The 20800-nt window shown below is 50.4% G+C and overlaps 1 protein-coding gene across 1 annotated transcript in view; it reads left to right on the top strand.

Moving 5' to 3' along the window:
* The first annotated feature begins 4009 nt into the window (after nt 1-4009).
* LOC108394214 (uncharacterized) overlaps nt 4010-20800 on the top strand; it is a 73463-nt gene continuing 56672 nt past the window's right edge. The window contains exons 1-2 of the mRNA XM_073238066.1: nt 4010-4024; nt 4227-4814. Coding sequence (XP_073094167.1) covers nt 4010-4024; nt 4227-4814 — 603 coding nt within the window. The remainder of the gene's footprint in view (nt 4025-4226; nt 4815-20800) is intronic.

Here is a 20800-nt window from a genome sequence, read left to right as displayed (position 1 = left end):
TAGGCATCACTGTTGTCTGAGATGGTCTCGTTGCTGTCATCTTCCTGGTGGACCAGAGGAAACCCTGGGAATCCCCAGTAGGTAGTTCAGCTCCTACTCATCTAGTATAAGAGCTACTCTGTCATAGCAGCAGGACGAGCCAGCCAAGGATGGGCTCACCAGGGCTTACCAGCCAGATGTCAACTGCATGGCCCCAGGGAATTAGGGCAGAGTGTTACTGAGTGCCTGGCAGATATACACACACACCTGCACATGCCTTTCCACACCTGGGCATGTGCCTGTGTGCACACAGGACATATGTAGGTGCACACACAGGCATGTATGTCACATGTGCATGTATGTTCACATATGTGTGCATGCACTTGTTTGTGTACTCACATATATGTACAGCTCCACACCCACTCTTTGCACCAGCAGGAACTACACTGAGAACTGTGAATGGACACAAATGCAAGGCAGGTATGACAGCAGGCTGACATCCATGTCCATGTGCCAGCAGACACAGCAGATGGGCAGAAGCAACTGTTTAGGTAGTTCCTGGCATGGACCCAAAACCTGCCTTGGAAGTAAACTATAAAGGACAAAAGGTTAACCTGCTCCCTCTCCAAACACACTGGGGCGCTAACATGGGCCAGGCAGCCCTGTGGACCAGGGACATACCTCTTGCTGCCCAGCTGTGTAGGCATTCCCTGTAACTTCAGGAGAGTCTTAGTCTGTCTCCTCCTGAGTCTCTCCTGGATTAGCGCTCTGAAGACAGAAGACACCATTGTGAGCTCAACCTGGAATTTAAAAATTGAAGCTGAAATCAGTGCAGACCATGAACCCAAGGCCAGGGAGGCAGTGTCGCCCTCACTTCTGGGCGCCTTCGAGGTGGGTGCCAGCCTCTCTGATGACCTCCTCCACACTCTGATGGTCCTGGGTGCTTGGGGTTCCTCTTGATCAGAAGAGCATCAGCACAGTGCAGGGAGTGGCAGTGTGTGTGTGGGGAGTTAAAAGAGACACCAACACCTGAATCCTCCTGGATCCAGGAGGAGCCACCTGGGGCAGATGGTAAGGGCTTTTTAGGTGTGGACTTCTGCATCTTCAAGAGACACTGTACACACATTAGCCAGAGGATGGGGGCCTGGAACACCATGTACCCTGCCCTGGCAGCTCCTCTGACACAGTCTCCCCAAGGGTGCTGAAGGCCCTGCCTCCTGGACCCCTTTGCAGGGGGCCAGACACAACTGCAGGAGCAGGGGCATCACCCCAGCACATCCAGGTCTGCCCAGATCATGCTGGCTTCTGGCAATGCCCCAGAGCAGAGGGAACAGGCTCCCCATGGCATTCCAGGCAGAGAACACACAGAATAGAGCAGATGAAGCTGTTGGGCTTTGAGAAACTTCCAGCTTTCTAAAAAAAAAAAAATTGCAGAAACTTTATCTCTGGGCCAAGGATAAATTAGCTAAGGACAGACGCAGAGCGATGATCATTTATCATCAGGAGCCAGAGAGAATACTGGGATCCTGTCCTTGCCTCATGACTCAAGGTCAGAAGTGGCTGTTTTCCCTCATTATTTCTATTTTTAACAACTGTGTTCAGGCCTCTTGCAAAAATAGCAGGAGGTGAGAACACTTCAAGTGCTACATGCCCCCCACTGTCAGAAAACTGCAGGATGCAGGGAGAACTGGCCAGGACTGGGGCAATGCGGCATTAAGTCCTCCACCACCAAGGCTACAGTGGCCCCTGGCGATGCTCTGATTACCTGCTCACTGCACCAGTGGGTAAACTAAGGCAAGCCAGGGCAGGCACATGTCAAGGTCACACATGGAGAGAGGCTTCAGAACAGTGGGCACTGGTCCTTCTGAAATGCAGGCCCAGAAGGGAGACCTGGCTGCAGAGAGCCTGATGGCAGGGGGAAGGAACAGGACTGCCCCGATGGGTGCCCCAGCTCCTTAAGGTGCCTTCTGGAGCATACTCGGAGAGCTCAGAACCTAGACATGATACCTGCACAAAGAAGCTAGGATGAGCCCTGTGGGGGGAGAGCTGAGGGATAAGGGACACACCTGGGAGTCTCTTCTGTGCATATGTGTGTGTGTACATGTGAACTCATATATGTATATACATGCCATGTCCCCAGGCCCGGAGGAACAGGGCTTCTCTGGATGGGTCTGGAGGCCCCAGCCAGACCCCGGCTCCTCCCACCGCATGAGGCTGGGCGTCAGCCCCCACCTGGAGCCGCTGCATGGAGATGAGTAACGGAGAGAACAGAACTGCAGGGCTCTGCCCGCCTGGCTCAGAACCACCTGGGCAGGTCCAATCACTGGGGTACGGCTCTGGAAAGGGCTGTCTCCACCAAGCACGTCTTCTCTTCCCCCTACTAGGTCTCAAAGCTATTGTGTGGCTCCAGGCAGAGCCAAGTTTCTGGGCCCTTGGAAAGCAGATGGGAGGGGCACAGCAGCAGGAAGGCCACTGCCCCACTGGGGACAAACCTGCCCGCAGACCTAGACCAACCAGCTTCTGGCCACCCTTGGCAGCACTGTGGGCCCCTGGGAGTAATCCTCTGGGGCTCACGGTGGCCTTGCATCTGGTTCCCTGACCCTGAGCTCACTAAGCAGCCATGCTGGAAGGCCTTTGAGGTGCCTGGCCTGCCCTGAGTCTGGGACACAGAGAACTAGGAAGTCATGGGCCATGAGGAACAGGGATGTGCATCGGGCTCCAGATGGTAGATTCTCAGTGGGCTGCATGGTCAGAGGCCTGGGGCAGGGAGGCTAGTCGTCGGTGCCAGCACTCTGAGACTCGCTGTCTGTCACACAGCCTGACAAAGGAGCTGCAGTGTCCCCGGAGCAGCGGAGGGTGGGAGAGAGACGTGGAATGCCCCAGGAAGAGCCGTTGTCCTGTCACCCGCCTATTAGAAGTCAGTCCCCAGGGCCTGGCCATGCACAGGGGAGGGGACCCCATCCGACACAGAGTCCTGCGAGTCACCTGTTGTGAGCCTGTCACCTGGCTCTGTCCAGCTCTGTCCTTGGGAAACCCACCCAGGTGCCACAGGTGTCATGGTAGATCTGCATGGCCTCATTGGGAATCAAGACCCACAAAGCTATTCATCCCCATGGACCCGACGAGGAAATCAACTGTAGAAACAAAGGAAAGCTTAGTAACAACAACAAAAGGTAGGCTCGCATTCCTGGAGACCCTGGTGTCTTTACCTGTGAGTGCTCACACGGGGGTGGGGTGGGGGGGAAGAACCATGTCTGCACCTGTGGGATGGAAGATGAATGATATGATGCAGTTCATACAGTGGTCGTTTTCAGAGACCTAGATCTTGAGAAAATAGTGCCGAGTAGATGTAAAAACAATTTGATATGTGCACTAGGGCAGAGACCAAGTAAAATGTCCACATTAATAATGAAAATGGTAGTGGATGTGAGCAAATGGGAGCAAGAATTTGTACAGTAAAAGAATTATTGGTGTGTTTTCTTCTCAAATTTCTCTTTCACAAAAAGTCAGCATTTGCTAAAATATAAGACATGAAAGGAGTTCAGGTCAGGGGATCCCTGCTGAGCTGGAACGACCTTGGGGACTGGGGACCGCAGTGGGAAGCCGGACACAGGTGAGGCAGGCTGGCCTGTCTGAGCAGAGGAGTGGAGGTGGGGAGGAGCCAGCCCCTAGGATCCTCCTATCAGGGCTTACCATAATTAAGGGATCAAAGATCAATGTTGTTAACATTCTCCCAAAATGATGATGGAGAAAGTAATTACTGAGATTTTTTTAAGGTAATGGAAAACAGTATGTGCATGTAAATATTTTTGCCTTTTAATCAGTTGTGATTAGAAGAGCCAACGCTTTGAGCTACTGTGTGGTGCATCTTGCCCTTCTTCCAGTTCCTGGCCATTACTTAGCCGGGGGCTGGATGGGAAGAAACACATCGTCCTACTGGCTCATTTTAGGACTCACTAAACAAGCATAGCAGACGCCCATTACTACTTTTTGGCATTAGGGAGATTTTGAGATGTATGTGCCGTTAACGATGGAATCAGCGCAGGTTAGAGCAGATGTTAATGGAGTTCATACCACATGGTAGGTAGAAGGACCTGTCTCCCTGCCTAGTAATGTGTGGTGTTATTTAGGGCAAGGCTGGAACCGCACAAGGAAATCGTAGCCCCTGGCAGGAGGCATCTGAGTGCCTGATGCACAGGGGTGCCCAGGTCTCGGTGGGTCCTGGAGGGGAGGGTTGGCCAGGGTAGCAGGAGGGAATAGACACACCTGGCTGCCAGCGCCGCGCGCTCATTGGCCGTGAGGGCTGTCAGTCGAGGGCGGGCAGTCATTGGGCGCAGGCGCGTAAGTGCTGCGGCTGCGTAGTAGCTGTAGGCGTCTCTGCCGCCATATTCAAGTCAGTAGCGTCTCCAGCGCCGCGGGCGGGGCAGCTCCGGCTGCTCTCTCCGTGCTTCGGTCCGCTGGCCCGGGCAGGAGCGGCCCGTGCCGTCCCGTCCGTGCAGAGGGCCCTGCGGAGATCAGATGTTGATGGACCCGCTCCGTGCTCGGCTGCGCCATCCTCCCGGCGCGCATGCGGGGGCGGCACCGACCGCGTGCCCCGGCCTCGGATCGTCGCCGCCTCGCGCCCTCTGGGCGCCCGGCGCCGCACTTGCCTTTCTCGGGTCTCCCGCGGCGTGCGGAGGGCTGCGATTGACCCGGACTTGGAGCCGCTGCCCGGGACGGACTTCAGAGAGCTCGGCCGAGAAGCGGCTCCCACTGTCGCAGATCTGCAGTGGAGGGTCCAGAGCGGGCCCTACTTCAGCGGTGAAGGCTACAGCGACAGCCCTGCGGGCTGGAAGGTACGTGGCCACGGGGCGCGGCGGAACCCGGATAGGGCGCGGGGACCCCTGCCTCCGCCCGAGGGCGCGGTGGAGCCGGACGAGGGGGCGGCCGTGCAGGTGTCTCTGCGGGCAGCGCGTGGCCCGCAGCGCCGGGAAGCGGCCGACGTGGGTGGTGGGCTCGTGGGGCCCGCAGTTGAAGTGCTCCGCCGGAGGGACCGTCCGTGAAGGGAGGGAGAGGAACAGGTGCGCCCAGGGCGGGCGTCCGAAGTTCGCCGGGGCAGGGGGTAGGGGCCCGCCGATGCCGCCGCTCCTCCGTCCCGGCTCGGGTGGTGAGGGCGGCTGCTCCGCTCCGCGGCGCGCGCCCGCTCGGTCCGGGGTCGCGCCGCCGACCTGCTCCCGCCGCCCGTGCCGGGGCCGCGCAGACGGGGAGGCCGGCGGGCGTTTTGCCGTATGTGGGTTTTTTTGGCGAGGGCCGGGCGGGCTGAAGTTCAAGTGTGACCCGCGGTGGGGGAGGGGCCGCCCGGAAGCAGCGCCTTTAAAATTAAAATTTTTTTCATTAGGTATCTCTCGTAATTTTTATTTGGTAATGAAGATTCTTTACTTTGATCTGGGAACTGACAGTGCATTTTCTTGTATTTAGAAATTAATATCTTTCTGTCATTTCGGTTTGAAATATGTAGCTGAGTAACTAACATAACTAGCCACAGGGATTCTCAGACAGGGACCATGGGTGTAGTCAGAGTAGGGTGGGGGCCTCTGGGAAAAGACCCCTACCAAAACTCCATATTAAACAATTCAGCAAAGTCAGAGTCACATTAATTCTCTAAAGTAAAATATCAAACTGGTCGTATAAACATTCTTCCGTGAAGATTAGTTAAAACTAAAAAGCCAGGAGTAACCTGGCCTGGAATGTTTGAACATCCCCCAGATAAGAGAATACCTCAGCCTAGCCCATGTCTTCATTGTGTCAATTAAATGAGGCTATTGTAAAATTCACTTTAGCCTGCTAAAAGGCCCAGTTTATCTTTAACTTTGCCTAGATGCTGCTCTTCCTCCTCCAGCCCCTAATCAAGTAATATATAACCTGGGCAATTAATATAGCAAGTAAGCCCAGCCACAAACAATATATAGTAAAAGGCAGAAAGGATCCCATCTTAAAGACAAGATTGCATTTTAACACCCAGGAAGTTAAGAAGTAAGATTCTTAACTTACTGTTTAGCAAACAGACGTCTAAGACCTCAGCCCACCTTGGGAGAACCGTCTGGAGAGGTGGAGGTGGAGGGGAGAGGTGGCAGTGGGGTGGGGGCTGAGCAGCGTTCAGAGGGCTCACGCGATCAGGGTTTGGAAGGCCTCAGGGTTTTTAAGGCCGGGTGCTGTGTTTACCAGGTGCCTCCTGCTAGAGCAGCCCGCATGTGTGTCAGTCCCTCAGTCCCAGGACTGAGTCGCCTCCTGTGTGCAAAACCAGTTTTCATACTAGAGTCTTCATTTTGTAAAAGAATCCCCTACAGGATCCCTGAGAATGGCGATCTCCTCCCACCCCATTCCCCTCAGGAAGGGTAAAATAAGGTTGACAGGTTACACTCCCAAACACCCCAACATAGGAAGCCACTGTGTGCCCGTGAGAAGCCCCAGGAGGGCGAAGTTTGCAGCTATGCAAGGCATTGGGAGAATGGGGGCAGTGTACGTGTGCGTGTCTACCTTCAGGTGTCTGAGCCTTGCTGGGTTCCTGACAGGCTGTGTGGCCTTAGCTCAGTCCCTCTTCTTCTTTGGGTTAGTGACTAAGTTGGACTAGACGGTCTCTGCAGCCCATTCCTGCCCCAACTCTTTCAGAAGTGTGTTTGATAGAAGTTTCACAGAAGTGGTGAGGGCTTGCAGAAATTGGAATTGACATGAGGAAAGAATTCATTCTTCCTCTGGGACAGTGGTCTAGAAAAGACCTAGACATCTCAAAGGGCATGTGTCTGTAAAGAAATGGGAGGCAGAATCTAAGGCTGGAAATCAGCACCCACCTCTGAGAGCCAGACAGATAGCAGGTGTGAATGTACTTGTAAGTTGTAGAGTGCTGTGCCAACATACTGAAGCATTGTTGCTGTTGTGAAAGTCCCTCCCGCTCCCTACATTAATTTTACACCTTTCTTCTATCTGCCTCTCTGCTGTGCTGAGGCCCCCAGGAAGGAAACATGCACTGACTGGGGATGTGGAAGCTACAGAAGGGCTGGTGACAGGGATGAGCACATGAGCAGGATTTGGCATAAGCTTCCCTGCACTCCTAGGACAGGCAAAGCCAGGCGGCGGTAGTTCTGTAGGGAACCCCTGGCTTCCAGTCCAATATGTTGGTGACAGCTGTCCCCCGCCCCCACCAATCCCAACAAAATACTGCAGACACCTCCTCCTTTCAGGCCCTGAAAGGGCAGGCAGGAAATGGATGGGGCTTCTTCTGTTTGGCTGTTCTGGTACTAAGACTGTGATCTGTAAAGCAGTTCTCACGTGTTAAGTGACTCCTGGACAAGTTTGCAAAGTGCATACACTCTCACTAGGGAAGAAAAACAGGAAGAGAAAGGAGGCACCTCTAATGTCCCTCAAGCCTACTCTGCCACCTCCAACATCATACTGTATATCAAAGGCAAAGAGCACTGCCCCTAAGTCCATCACCTCCCTGAAAGTTGTCAAATATCACCCTGTCTGGTCCCCAGTATAAAAATTCATACCTAGCCTTCCCAGACTTGTGGAAACAATATCCTCCTTAGACAAACCAAGGGTGACAATAACTGAGCTTTAAAAGCATAATAATTGACACCTCACTTCAGGAGGCTGCCTCCAGAGCATTCTCCTTAGGAATCTGGACTTCCCAGGAATCTGTTCATATTCAGAATGTTCTAGGTCTCTTTACCATCTCCCTTGCTGCTGCAGGCTTTCCTAACATTCTTCCTTCACAGCTTTTGTCATGATGTGCCATAACTCTTAACAGTTAGTTATTGGACTGTGTATTTGGTGTCCACTTGCCTGCCTGACTGTAAGCTAATGGAAGGCTGGGAATGGATCTGTGTGGTTGCTCTGCTGGCACATAGTAGAAGCTCACTAACAGTGGTTGATTCAGTTAGTTAATTAGTAATATGAAACATACCTTATGGTTCCCCCCCAAATTAATTAATTGCAATGTTGATTTTTCAAAAATAATAACTAAATCCTCACATCAGGACAGCTCTTTGTGACTTGCAAAGGCCTTCTTAAAATATGAATGAAGCGGTCATGTGGGTGAGGCGCACAAGACCAAGTTGTCTGTCTAGATCATAAGTTGTCTTCTACCTGATAAATAATGGCAAACATCTTACGAATTAAAACAAACATGACTATATATGAATTAGAGTGCAAGATGCATATGTGTTTTTAAGATAAAACATGAGACCAAAAATCATTCCAGTAGACCTTTCTTGTCACGCCCCTGTCCCCAGGTGTATGTGTGCACTGTCTCCTGTTGGACTGTTGTCAGGGAAGGAAGACCTAAGAAACACATCTCATTGCATCCCCATAACTACTGTGCAGGAAGTAGGACTGTCATGTCCAGGATACTGGGGAAGGAACTGTATTTCAGTATTAATAACATAACTGAAAATCATCAAGCTCTTACTGTGCACAAGGCACTACCCTCAGCTTTTTACATGGCCTTTCTTAGAACAGACGAGCAGACGGTCTATGAGTATGTATTATCATTAATCCCCACCTCGTAGGAAAGCAGGCTTGGCAGGTTTGTTAATCATCTAGAGCTGCCATAACAAAATACCAGAGACTGGATAGTTCAAATAACAGATTTATCTTCTCACTGTCCAGGAGGCTGGAAGGCCAAGATCAAGGTGCCATTCAAGTTGATTATCAGTGAGGCCTGCCACTCTTCTGGGCTTGTAAGTGGCTGCCTTCTTGCTGTGTCTTCACATGGCCTCTTCTCTGCGCATGTATGGAGAGAGAGATCTCTAATTTAACTTCCTCCTCTTAGAAAGACATCAGTTATATTGGATGAGGCTCCACGCTTATGACCTCATTTAACCTTAAGGACCTCCCTGTAGGACCAAACTCCAATTATAGTCACACTGGGGGTTAAGGCTTCAACATATGAATTGGGGGGATACAGTCCAGCCCATAGCAGTGGGGTTGGGTTGCTGACATTAACTTGCACAGTCATTCACCATCTGTGAGACAACTGACCATGAACCAAAGTCCTGATCTAAGCTTGCTGCTGACTGTCTCCATGGTGGCAGGTGACCTGTCCAAGCTCTAGGGCAGGCCCTGTATGCCAAGTCTTCCTGCTCCAGGTTCACTGTGTCTCAGCTGCACTGTTCAGATCCCCAGGAACAATTACAGCATAGAAGCTCAGCATCAAAGTCAACTGACTAAAGAATGAGAACAAATCTGGGAAGCAGAATTTCTCTTCTAACAGGATATGTGTCTCACCATGAGTAAAGCAGGATCCATATGATGCAGTAACAGACACAGAAACCACTATAATGAAATCCCTTCCAGTAGGATTCCTGAATGTCATACAAAGAGAATCAGCCTTTGGTGAAGGTAACACTTTCATTTACAGTAATGACTATAGACCACCTTCTACAGGACAAGTTAATCAACTCTTTATCCTCATATGAGGATAAAATATGGATATTAATAACACCTAGTTCTTGGGGTTATTGTAAATATTAAATGCATGGAAAATAGTTCAAACAATGCCTAGCATGTGGAATCCACTTAATAAATGATGGCTATTGTAATACTGACAATATCTTTTTATCAGACTCAACAAATAAAATCGATTTATAGAATTTCACTTGGTTCTTCCCCAAGCTGATCTGAACACTTTTTGAGTCCTTATTCTGTTTTAAGTACTGAGAGAGACACTTTTGTATACAACTCAGAGCTAGGAATCATGTCATAATCTTGCCTGTGTTCCAGAGCTCCCTCATGGTGCCTGTCCCTTGGAAATCCATCTCTGATCTTCAGTAACTTGACCACTATACAACTGCCATTTCCGAGTGACTGAAAAACTACTAATACATATGCCAGCATGTCCATTTTCTCCTTATTCTACTTATTTCTGCCTATTGATTGTGGTTGTGTCTTCACAACTTTGCTTTTGTGAACTTTTTGGTCTCAAGCTATCCTCTCTTTACAGTCTCTGATCTAAATCTCTGCTTTTTAATATGCCTTCTTAATGTCCAGGTTTATGTATGATCTGCCTGGCTCATACGAAGTAATTCATTTCCCCAGAGTTCCTTTCCTTCCACTTCACAACTAGTTCTTTTTCAAGTAGCTGAATTCAGCGCAAGATGGGATTTTCTTTTACTGCCATCTGTATTATTCGGGAGATCGTATTGTCTACTGAGAAACTCAAGAAATAATCTGAAGCTCTGCTTTTTAATACATGAGATTTTTACTGCTCAGGAGACGGTAGAAGAAACTATTCTGTCTTGCCTCTATTAGACCAGCTTTGAGATCCATGTTAGGAAAGCCACATCTTCCCTATCCATAGTGTTCAAGGGCCAAGAACCTGTAACCTGTAGCTTCTCCTATGATGAGTTCCTTTCCAGTGACTCACCACCCAACCTCTGTCCCCAAGGGTATGAATCCCCACTCAGATATACCTCTTCCCAGACATCCCAAGTTCATTTTCTACTGCTTCTGTTGGTTACTGTCTTTCAGAAAGGAATTCTTATTGATACTCATCTTTTCCTTCCAGATATGTTCCCTGAGGTCATCTCTGCCAGCCTGAAGACTCAGTAGGGCTGATGGTTCAGGAAATGGACAAACTTGGGTTTGAGTTTCGACTGCAACTTTCTGGTTATGCAAACTTGTATGAATTGAGTAAATTAACTTAATTTCCCTGAAACTTCAGTTTCATTTCATTTGAATGCCATGCAGAAAGGTAATACCTGTAGGCTTGCACTTAGGAAACACTCAGTAGTAATAAATGTTGTGTTTATCAAATACAATTATTTGAATTTTAGCTATTCTCTGTGATAGCCGTATTACAGAGTAATACAGAGCCATGAGATTTAATCCTACTCTTTCTGTAAAGGCTTCCAGGCTGCTACACTGGCGGTACTTCCATTTCCTTATCTACTCAGTCTCCACAGCATTTGGCTCCTCTTTTTCAGTCAAGGTTTTTCCTGCCTCTCCCTCAAATACCAGTTTCAAACCCGCCTTTCTCACTTGAGTGAGCACCCTGCCAAATAAGTTCCTCCCTCCTCACCCTCTGCCAGGAACCTGTGATTATTCCATTCTGATCTTTGGTCAGGAAAACAATCCTGTTTTTGGATACTATCAATTTCTCATACCCCTCTTACTCTTCCAAAAAAACTTATAACTGAACAAAAAAGTAAAGCCCCCACCCAAACCCACTACCTCTAAGCATTTTCCTCCTTCCTTTCCTGGCCACTCTTCTCAAACACACGATCGGTGCTTACAGCCTCTTGTTCCTTCCCACATGTCCCCCACCTAGTCTCATTCCCATTCACATGGTCTGCAGAAAGCCCACCTTCAGGGTCACAGTGGCTCCATTCTGTCTGACTTTTTGCCTCTTCCAGGCCCCATCTCTTGGACTTCTTGTAGGTCTGCAGTTCTGCTGACCTCCTACTCCTTTCTAGATGTATTCTAATTTGCGGGGCTAGAGAAAGCATGAATTTGGGAATCAAGTAAGTCTAGTGTAGATAATCTCTGCTCCATCCCTCCAGGAAGCCTTTCTGCCTCTCCTTGGGCCCCACAGCCCCACTGTTACAGATATTCATAGCCTCTGGGCTTCTCTTGCCCTAAGACAAGGTACCCAGCGACCTAGCAAGCTGAGTCTTGTTCCCTCTGTCTGTAAAGCAGGAAGAAGGGCACCCAGAAATGGGAGACGGGAATGTGGTAGTGTTTGCCTAGCCCGCAGTGCCTGGCCTCTGGTAGATATTTACTAAATGTTATTTCCCATCTTCCCCCCTGGCTCACTTGCTTTTCTTCTTTGATGGTTCTTGCCCCTGTCCTCACCACTGCATCCCTCTCTATACTCAACTCCTATAGTAAATCAAGCCCCTCTATAAGGGTAATTGTCAATGTCCATCTTCAGAATGAGTTGGGCTCCACTCCTGCTGTGGTACATTTCCATTCGGAGGTCAACTGAATCTCTGAGTGACCCAATTTTGAACTCATCTTATTCACCACCAAATCAGATCACCCTTCCTGTTTCCCTTTTTCTGCTAACAACAGAACCACGTGAGGAGCTATTGTAGGAAATGGGGCTGTTTGTGAACAAGACTAAATTTGAAGGGGGGACATGGGATCAGTCAGTCCTGTAGAAGATGTAATAGGAAAACTCTCCAGAAGGCTGCACAAGAGGTTAAACAGTGGCCAGTTTGGGCTTGATCTAGGCAAAGCATACAAATGAAAAGAGCTATTCAATAGTAGAATTGTAGTTCCCAAGGATATAATGAAGCAGAAGTTGAATGGCCACAGATAAGGAAGCCACAGAATTGCTCCTTTGGGGACCACAATAATATAAACATTAAGAACAACTGTCACTTAATAGTCAAGAGGTTTCCATAGAAACCAGGACTTCTAGGAGTGCATATTTCAACCAAAGCATTCATCTTTTATTTAAATGTACACTCTATCATAACTTTTAATGGGCCTTAGGAATTGTCTGTGCTTAAGGATAGAATTGGGAAAGAGGAGGTCCTGATGCAGTTAAAGTCAGTGATTTTAAAGTATAGATCTGGTCATACCACCTCCCCCTTAAATCCTTTTGGTTACACTAGACATCAGATTCTGGGCATGTTTGCAAAATCCTTAAGCTACAGCACTTGTTGCTGAGCATAAGGAAAGCAAGTTAATGTCGTGTGTTGTACTAAGTTTGAAAGCAGCCCCACGCAGAAAAAACCATCATGTTTGGAACCATCCAGACCAATGCCTGAGTCCCTGCCACTTCCTAACTATGTCCTTAGCCAGATCCTTCATCACTTTGAACCTCAGTTTCCTCATCTTAGAACAGAGAGTTAAAGACTTAGTTGGTCTGGGTTGTGAGGAGGATCGAAGGAGCTAATGAATCCCAGGGCTGATGCCTTAGTAGGCAAGCCATTCATTCATTCCGCAAATAGTACTTGCTATGTGCTAGTTTCCATTTGGGGCACTAGGGGTATACCAGTGAACAAAACAGAATGGATAAACATCCTCTTCTTATGCAGCACATGTGCCAGTGGGGAAGGGGCAGGGAGACAGATAAATCAAATCATTAAGTCAGATTTACAGGATGTGAGAAAGTGGTTGGTGGTAGCAAAGGAATAAAGAGGGGAGGAGATACAGTGCTTTGGGAGTGTGGTGGTGTGGGGGTACAGGACTACTGGTTTAAATAGGGTGACCAGGTAGGGCCTCACTAGGAGGGCAGCATCTGAGATAAGGCCTGAAGTGATGGAGAAGTGTGTCCCAGGGAGGGGGTCTCAAGGGCAGAGGCCTAATGAGGGCAGAGGGGTGGCAGGGCCTGATCGCGTGGGGCCTAAGAGATCATGGTCAAGTCTTTGGCTTTTCTGTGAGTGACATGGGAGCCATGGGAGGGTTCTGAGCAGAGGAAGCACTCAATCCCTATGCTGCTGCCTGCAGTGGGCCTCCCCCCTCAGCAGCCTTTGGTTCCTATGGGAAGGGAGCCTGGCAGCCCCTCCCCACGAGGGCTCTAAATAGTGGACACTCTCAGAGCATGCTGCTCCAGCCTGATTCCTTGGAGATAAACAAGTTTAGACAGTTCTGCCAAGAGGTGGATAAGGAAGAAAAGGGCAAATGCCAAGCTGAAAACAGAACCCAGAAATCCCTTCTCTGCCTCAATCTCCCCCATGAAGGCTAGTGAGTTCACTTAGAGCAATGCCCCAAATGATAATCACTCCATCTCAAAATCACTCCATCTCAAAAAAGCAAAATGTGCAGCAGCTTTATGCCAGGCCCTGGTGAGTTCCAGCAAGAGTGTCATCACACAAGTTAAGGGGGTGGTGGGAGAAAATTCCACTCAAGACTAGGTCCCAGCTGCCCTCTTTCCCCAGAATGTCACCCTCCAGCCTCCCGATGGTGAGGTTCATTGTCCTATGAGAAACTGTACTACTCTATTTGGATTCTGACTATAGCTAGCTGGGTGACCTTGAGCTGGTCACTTGACCCATCAGTCTGTGTTTCCACATAGGTACCATAGGGTTAGTAATCCTGTTCCTCTATGGTGGCTGTGAGGATGTAATGGTTTGATGATATGTAAACCTTGGTGTAAGATAAATTCTAGCGGAAATAAGCAGGCTAAGAGAGGCAACAAAGGGCCAGGTAGTTTATTTAAATGCACCCGCACCCTCGGTAATGTTCCACCGCCTGTAGGCCAGAGAAGTCACACCCAGTAAGGGAGGTGAGGGTTTATAAGGGATTAGGACGGGGAGGAGTGGGCAAGCTATCCTAGGGGGCATGGAGAGGTATGATTGGCTAAAGGTGACATAATAGATAACTAGAAACTTTTTTCCTTCCAAGAGGGAGGAGGCTGACATCTGTGTTTTAGTTGGCACATCAGAAGGAAGGAATTCAGGAAGAGCTGTCCCCTTTCCATATAAGGCATGGACCTTGGGGTCTGGTCTGTTCTCCCCCTATGGCATCTCTCTGTTCTGTTTGCATGTCCTTCTTTTTCCTTCCTCCAGCCTAACACTTGGTATATGCAAAATTCTGGTGTTCACTTCCTCCACTGACTCGTCATAACCCCAGGCAAGGCAGGCCAAGTCCTTGATGTCAGCTGGCTGGGAGGAAGACCTGGCTAGAAGTGACACACCTGAACTCATGCCTCCCACATATTTCAATAACAGAAGCAGGCATCTTGGAGGCCTGAGCCAGCCCTGACAGCTAGCCACTCCCTTCTGAGGCAGTGTCTGCTTCTTTCTCCCTTTGCCCATCTGTTAATCTTTTTACAGGAGCTCAGTTAGTGAGCTCCCTGAGAGAGAGCAACTAGGCCCCAAATGGTAGTTTGTCCCTTAAGGGATCATTGCCCTTCTGATTAGGTGTGATTATGAGACACTTTAATTACCTCTTGGTGATGGGTAGGTAGGGAAATGGTGCCTGAAACAAAGACTATTTCTAGGACAAAGTTTGGTTACAAAATGTGTTTACACCATTGAGTGGGAGTGAAGTTCTTGCATTTGCCAATAGCTGATATTTCTTATGGCACTGTTGCCAGCCCTGGGGCTTCCCCTTCTGGAGGCAGGCTGGGCTCCTGGACCACTCTCTGGTCTCACTAAGGCCTCTGGAGCCTTCCCAAAGAGGGAAGAGTTAATGGTGGACGGGGGGGCTGCCCACTGGCCTGAAGAGCCTCTTTGGAAACAGCCTGAGAGTCTGCAGGGTCGAGGCGAGAAGGTGGCACTGTTGTTTAGAATGGCTTCTGGACATTCCTGGTCTGCTACAGACTCCTGGGAGTCATACTGTCCCCAGACAGTGGGAAGAACACCAGTGAGACCTTGGTGACCCTCCATTTTGGCCTGCCCAGGGCCGCCGTCCTGCTCTTACTCTGTCCTGTTGTCTTCTGAAGGACGTGTCTTTGTGGCAGATCATATGTTCTGATTTTTGGAATCACAGGAGTCACTTATTTGACAATAACATATTGATGGCTATGAGCTAAGCTTTGGGGCTCTTGGTTGCTATAGTGAGGACAGAAGGACTGTGAATTTGTGGTTGCACACAGTGGGGCCGGGACTGCCCAACTTGTCCCCTGGCCTCCTGTTTGGAGGAATTTCAGGCTCCGAGGGGGTAGGGAAGAGGATTCCTGACACTCATCTGCCTGATCAGCCAACCTTTCCAGTATGTACGTCCTCCTGTCACCTTGGCCCAGGAACCCCGTTGGCTGGCCTGGCCTCCCGGAACCTCTCACACACCTTACTTACGGTCTTCCCACCTGCATGCATGCTGCTTGGCTCTTCCCAATGCATGCTGCTTGGCTCTGGAGTCCTCTCTGCAGGTCAGAAGCCTATCTGTCTGTCAGGGTCTGGTTCACGTTCTTTCCAGGTGTCCTTCTTTCATGGGAAAGGCTGTTTGCCTCGAGAAGACAACCATATAATGTTAGAACCACATGGCCCCGAAAGATCACTGCATAGCAGTTTTCAAGCTGTGCTGTTGAGGAACCCTGCTGGGAACATGCTCACTGGAGCAGTGACGCTTTTCCTTAAGGTGTCCTTGAAGGAAGGGCAAATCGGCTTTAAACCACATTTGAAACTCACTAATCTAGTCCAAGCTCACCATTTTATGGATGAGAAGACAGATGAGGTCTATGGCAGTGGGGTGGGGGGTGTCTTCCTTAAAAATCACCAGTGGGTGAGTGATGGAAGCACAGTGGGTCATAGCTCTGGCCTGTGAGTTCAGTTGCTTAGTTCCAAGTGCGGTTCTGCTTTTTCCTAAGAGAGTTACTTTACCTTGTGTAGAGTAGTAATACACACCCCCAGTCCTGTTCTGAAACCCTTGGGGTCAGATGTGTTTCTGAATGCAGAATTTTTCAGAATGTGGAACATATACTGGATTATATGGTGCTGCTGGTGGGGTTTAGGGGCCGCACTGCATAAAACATGTCACTATTTCTGATTCAAAATGTATGAGCAGTCATTGCAGAAGAGGTAGATAGGTCATAGTCTTGTGTTGGTTCAGTTGAAGCTCTGCTGCCCAATCAGTTTACAACAAAATCAGCTTTTGGTTTTTAGAGAGATCTGGATTTTAAAAATTATGGATAAGGGATTATTAATCTGTAATAATAGTGCCAAACTTGTAGGGTGGTTGTAAAGACCAGATGAGAGGGAAGGAAAAACCCCAACCAGCACCCCCACCTGTAAGTGCCGGTCAGGTGCCCGTGCGGGGTGAGCCTTCAGCCACTGTCTCTGGCAGGTGTTGTCATTCCCTCCCCCATCTCCCAGTTCAGGGCTGTTTCTCCCCGACACCGCCCATCTCAGTGTGCACCTTGTCTCTCCTCACCCAGGTGGTCGGTGTCGAGAGGACAGAGGGCTGTGTTTGTGTGGTCATGAGCTGTCAGGCTCACACTTGGTGTGCCGCGCTGAACTGGCCCACAGGACTTTCTCTAGAGGCCTCAGCAGTCGGAACAGGCTTAGAGAAGTGAGGCCAAGGGCCTTCTGGAATGGAAGTGAGGGCTAAAGTACAGGTGGTGGCTGTCCCTGAGAAGTGGTGTCCTGCGAGGACTGGTGTTTACTTCTGGGCCTGCTGTTGTCAGGTGACCTGGGGACATCCAGAGGCCCCCTGGTTGTCAGTCCAGCATTTTCCACTGCACTCACTGTTTTCCAGACTGAGCCCAGGTTTGCTCAGTTCTCAGCCCCTCCAGTTGCCTGCCTTCTGCTTCACTGTGGGTGGCTGTGGATAAAATGAGAGTTCCTGTGGCCAGGATTCTCACCTGGCCCTCGTTGACTAAGCTCACTGCACACCTGTGGGCAACACATGGCTGTTGACTTTATATAAAGAGCTCCGCCCAGTGCTCTGGGTGTGACAGGGTGGCAGGGCTGCAAGGCTGCAGGAGAGCAGAGCAGAGGCTGGAGTGGTGGCAGTGCCGAGGACAGAGGCCCAGAGAACAGCTGTGTGGAATGACTGTGCAGAGAGGCCCAGAGGACAGCTGTGTGGGACGGCTGTGCAGAGAGGCCTTGGGGACAACTGTGCAGAGAGGCCTGGGGGACGACTGTGCAGAGAGGCCTGGAGGACGGCTGTGCAGGATGGCTGTGTGGACAGAGGGGCTCAGTGGACAGCTGTGTGGACAGAGGAGCCCAGAGGCAGAGATCGGCTTGCTGCATGCAGACTTGCTCTGAGTGAATGGGTTTTTAGTGACTGACTTGCCACCTGGAAATAAAGTTGGGTATAACCTTTTCACCCCAAGAACGTTTTGCTGTCATTTTCTTTGGTCACACTGAATCCATAGCCAACTTACCTGAGGTTGAAACCCATTGTCGAGACAGTGGCCCTGGGCTCTGACTTCTTGGGTCGGCTCCCTTGCCTGGGATTGGCTGAGGTATGAGCATGTTGAGTGACTTAGTTTCTGCCAATGAGACATTAGAGGCATTGGTGGTAGGAGTGGGCACCGTACATGCCTAAGAGGGAAGAATGATGGTCTTTTTCTTCTGAGAATGTTGTTCACTTTTGAGGCCTGGAGCTGCAGCCATCTCGTGGCCATGAGGGCACCTGGCCTAGGAGTGAGGCTGGCCCGTGGAGAGTGGTCTTCTGCTTTGGGAGTTCTTTGTGCGGCTGGAGTTCAGGAAGCAGGATTGTTAACTAGCTCCCAGGTGGTTGTGGCTCTGGGAGTCCCAGGACTAGACTGTGCACATGACTGTCCAAGTGGTGAGACAGAATGTCTCCTTGAGGAGAGCAATGACAGCACCATTTCCAGGGCTGCAGGGTGCAGCTGGGTTCCTGGGGGGCTAAGGTTCTCTTGTTGAGACTTCTCTCCCTGTATGTAGATCATACTTTCCGAGGGCAGGGACTGAACTGGGGCTTGAAGTCTCTAAGAGATGCTTGTTGACACATGTGGGTGTCTGTGTGCCTTGTCTGAGTGGAGCTGGCTTCCTGAGAGAGCCATGTTTTGGGCATCAGTGTTGTCTGAAGCAGCCTGACTGATGGAAAGGTCCAGATACTCAGTCCTGTACAGGGAGAGAAAGCCGGCAGGTCAGCAGTGGCCGCAGGGGAGTGTGGATGCGGATAGGGCTTCTGGTGCACTGCATGCTGCTTACCGCCTGCGTCTGATGACAGGTGGTGTTAGCTGGGTCAGAACCTAGTCAGTGCAGAGCCAGGGCTTCAACCCAGGTCTGAGACACCCCGCCTCCCACAGTCCATTCATTCTGCTTCAGTGAGCCTGGCATAGGGGGTGGGGATGCTGTGACGTGTGATGGGGACACAAAGGTGAATGTGGCCACTGGGCTGTCAGCCCCAGGAGGGCAGGGCTCTTGTGCTCTTTTGCTCATGGTTATGTAGCAAGCACCAATAACATGTCCGGCACACAGTGGGTTCTCAATTAATTGTTAAAGGAACAACTCAGCCTCAGCCTTTAAGGAGTTAACTTGGGTTCATTTACTCATCAGATACCTGCTGAGCCCCCACTGTGTGTCAGCCCCTGTCCTGAGGACCTGGAATGCAGTGATCACGAAGACCATCCGTATGCTCAAGTCTAGGACACCGAGGCTAGGCATACATGTATGTGGTCAGGACTTGCAGTGGTAGAGGACAAGGGCTGTGGGGTCACCTGAGATGCTAGGACTCTTGGTGTCATCCCTAGGGGGACTGTGTGGGGCCCTGCCCTCCTGGGGCTGAGTGTCTGATGGATTGCTCTTTGGGCTGACTGAATGCCTGTGACCTTCTCTCCCTATGTCTTTTGTGCACTCGGGTGGACCCTTGCTGAGTGTCCTTTCTCAGGGGTGTTCTGGGCCTCCTATGTTCTGCTGACCATTCCTGTCCTGCTCTCCTCACATGGGTGGCTCAGCCGCTTTGCTGTGAGGCCTTCTCCCTGAGACCTGCCCTCTCTGACCCTCGCTGGATCCAGCCTAACAAGGAAGCAGTGTTTTATGTCAAGGCAGCTGGGTGTAGGGGGGAGTGTCCAACTCGGTGAGGTGACAGTGCTGGTGGTGCCAAGCCAGGGGTGTGTAGTAAATACCACTCCCTTCCTGTTGTCCACTGGGCCAAGGGAGTCTGTTCTTGGACTTGGAGACCTCTGAAAGTGGGTCCCTCAGTCCCTTCACAGCTGCCCACGTCCTGTGGTAGCCTCTGCCCCTGCCCCACCACACACACCACTTGCGTCCAGGCTCCCTTCTGCCTGGAGTATCACTTGGAGAAATTCCTCAAGCCCGGCTCAGACCTCACTTCCTTCTGACACCCTTCTGAGTTTCCTGGTGGCCTGTCCACACCACCAGGTCAGGACTTGTTGAGACTTCTCCCTGTAGATCATACTTTCCGAGGGCAGGGACTGAACTGGGGCTTGAAGTCTCCAAGAGATGCTTGTTGACACATGTGGGTGTCTGTGTGCCTTGTCTGAGTGGAGCTGGCTTCCTGAGAGAGGGGTTCACAAGCCTTCTGGGCTGGCCTGATAACATCCCCCTGCCCTGTTAGAGCCACGTCCTGCCTTGCTGAGCTGTGGGGACGGGCCAAACCAACTCCAAGCTAATGGTCTTTAAGGTACCTTTCCTTTTTGTTGATTAGGTTTCTCTAGGGGAAGAGTGAGTGAGTGAGTGAGTGAGTGAGTGAGTGTGAGTGAGTGAGTGAGTGAGTGAGAGTTGAGTGAGTCCGTGAGTGAGTGAGTCCGTGAGTGAGTGAGTGAGTGAGTGAGTCTGTGTCCAGTATACTTGTCTAGTCTCCTGTTCCCATATTTTACCCTCCCACATGAAGTTTGAACTCCGGCTACCAAGATTTTCCCAGAATATTGTTTCTGCTAACTTGTTTTGAGCTCCTACATTTTTGTTGTATGCCGTCTTTTTTGTTTTAAATTTCGGTACCATTAATCCACAATTTACATGAGGAACATTGTTTACTAGACTCCCCCTATCACCAAGTCCCCCCGCATACTCCATTACAGTCACTGTCCATCAGCGCAGTAAGATGCTATAGAATCACTACTTGTCTTCTCTGTTGTACAACCCTCCCTGTGCCCCTCTCTACATTATGTCTGCTAATAGTAATGTCCCCCTTTTCCCCTTATCCCTCCCTTCCCACCCATCCTCCCCAGTCCCTTTCCCTTTGGCAACTGTAGTCCATTCTTGGGTTCTGTGAGTACCATCTTTTATTTTACATGGATGCTGCACAGAAAGGGGAGTGTGGGACTGATGCGCGTGCTCTGTCATTGGGGTTTGGGGGCAGCGCCCGAGGGGGGCGGAGTCTGCCCGCAGCCAAGGCTGCGCACACTTGTCCCGCCGACCAGCGCCGCCCACTTCCGGTGCCCGCTGCGCACGCTCCTCCCGCCGGCCAGCACCGCCTACTTCCGTTGCCTACCACGTGTCCTTCCAGCTGCGCCATC

The sequence above is a fragment of the Manis javanica genome, chromosome 5, assembly GCF_040802235.1.
Source record: "Manis javanica isolate MJ-LG chromosome 5, MJ_LKY, whole genome shotgun sequence".
Classification (NCBI taxonomy): domain Eukaryota; kingdom Metazoa; phylum Chordata; class Mammalia; order Pholidota; family Manidae; genus Manis; species Manis javanica.
The sequence above is the reverse complement of the archived record's forward strand: the minus strand, read 5'-3'. Positions and strand labels throughout refer to the sequence as shown.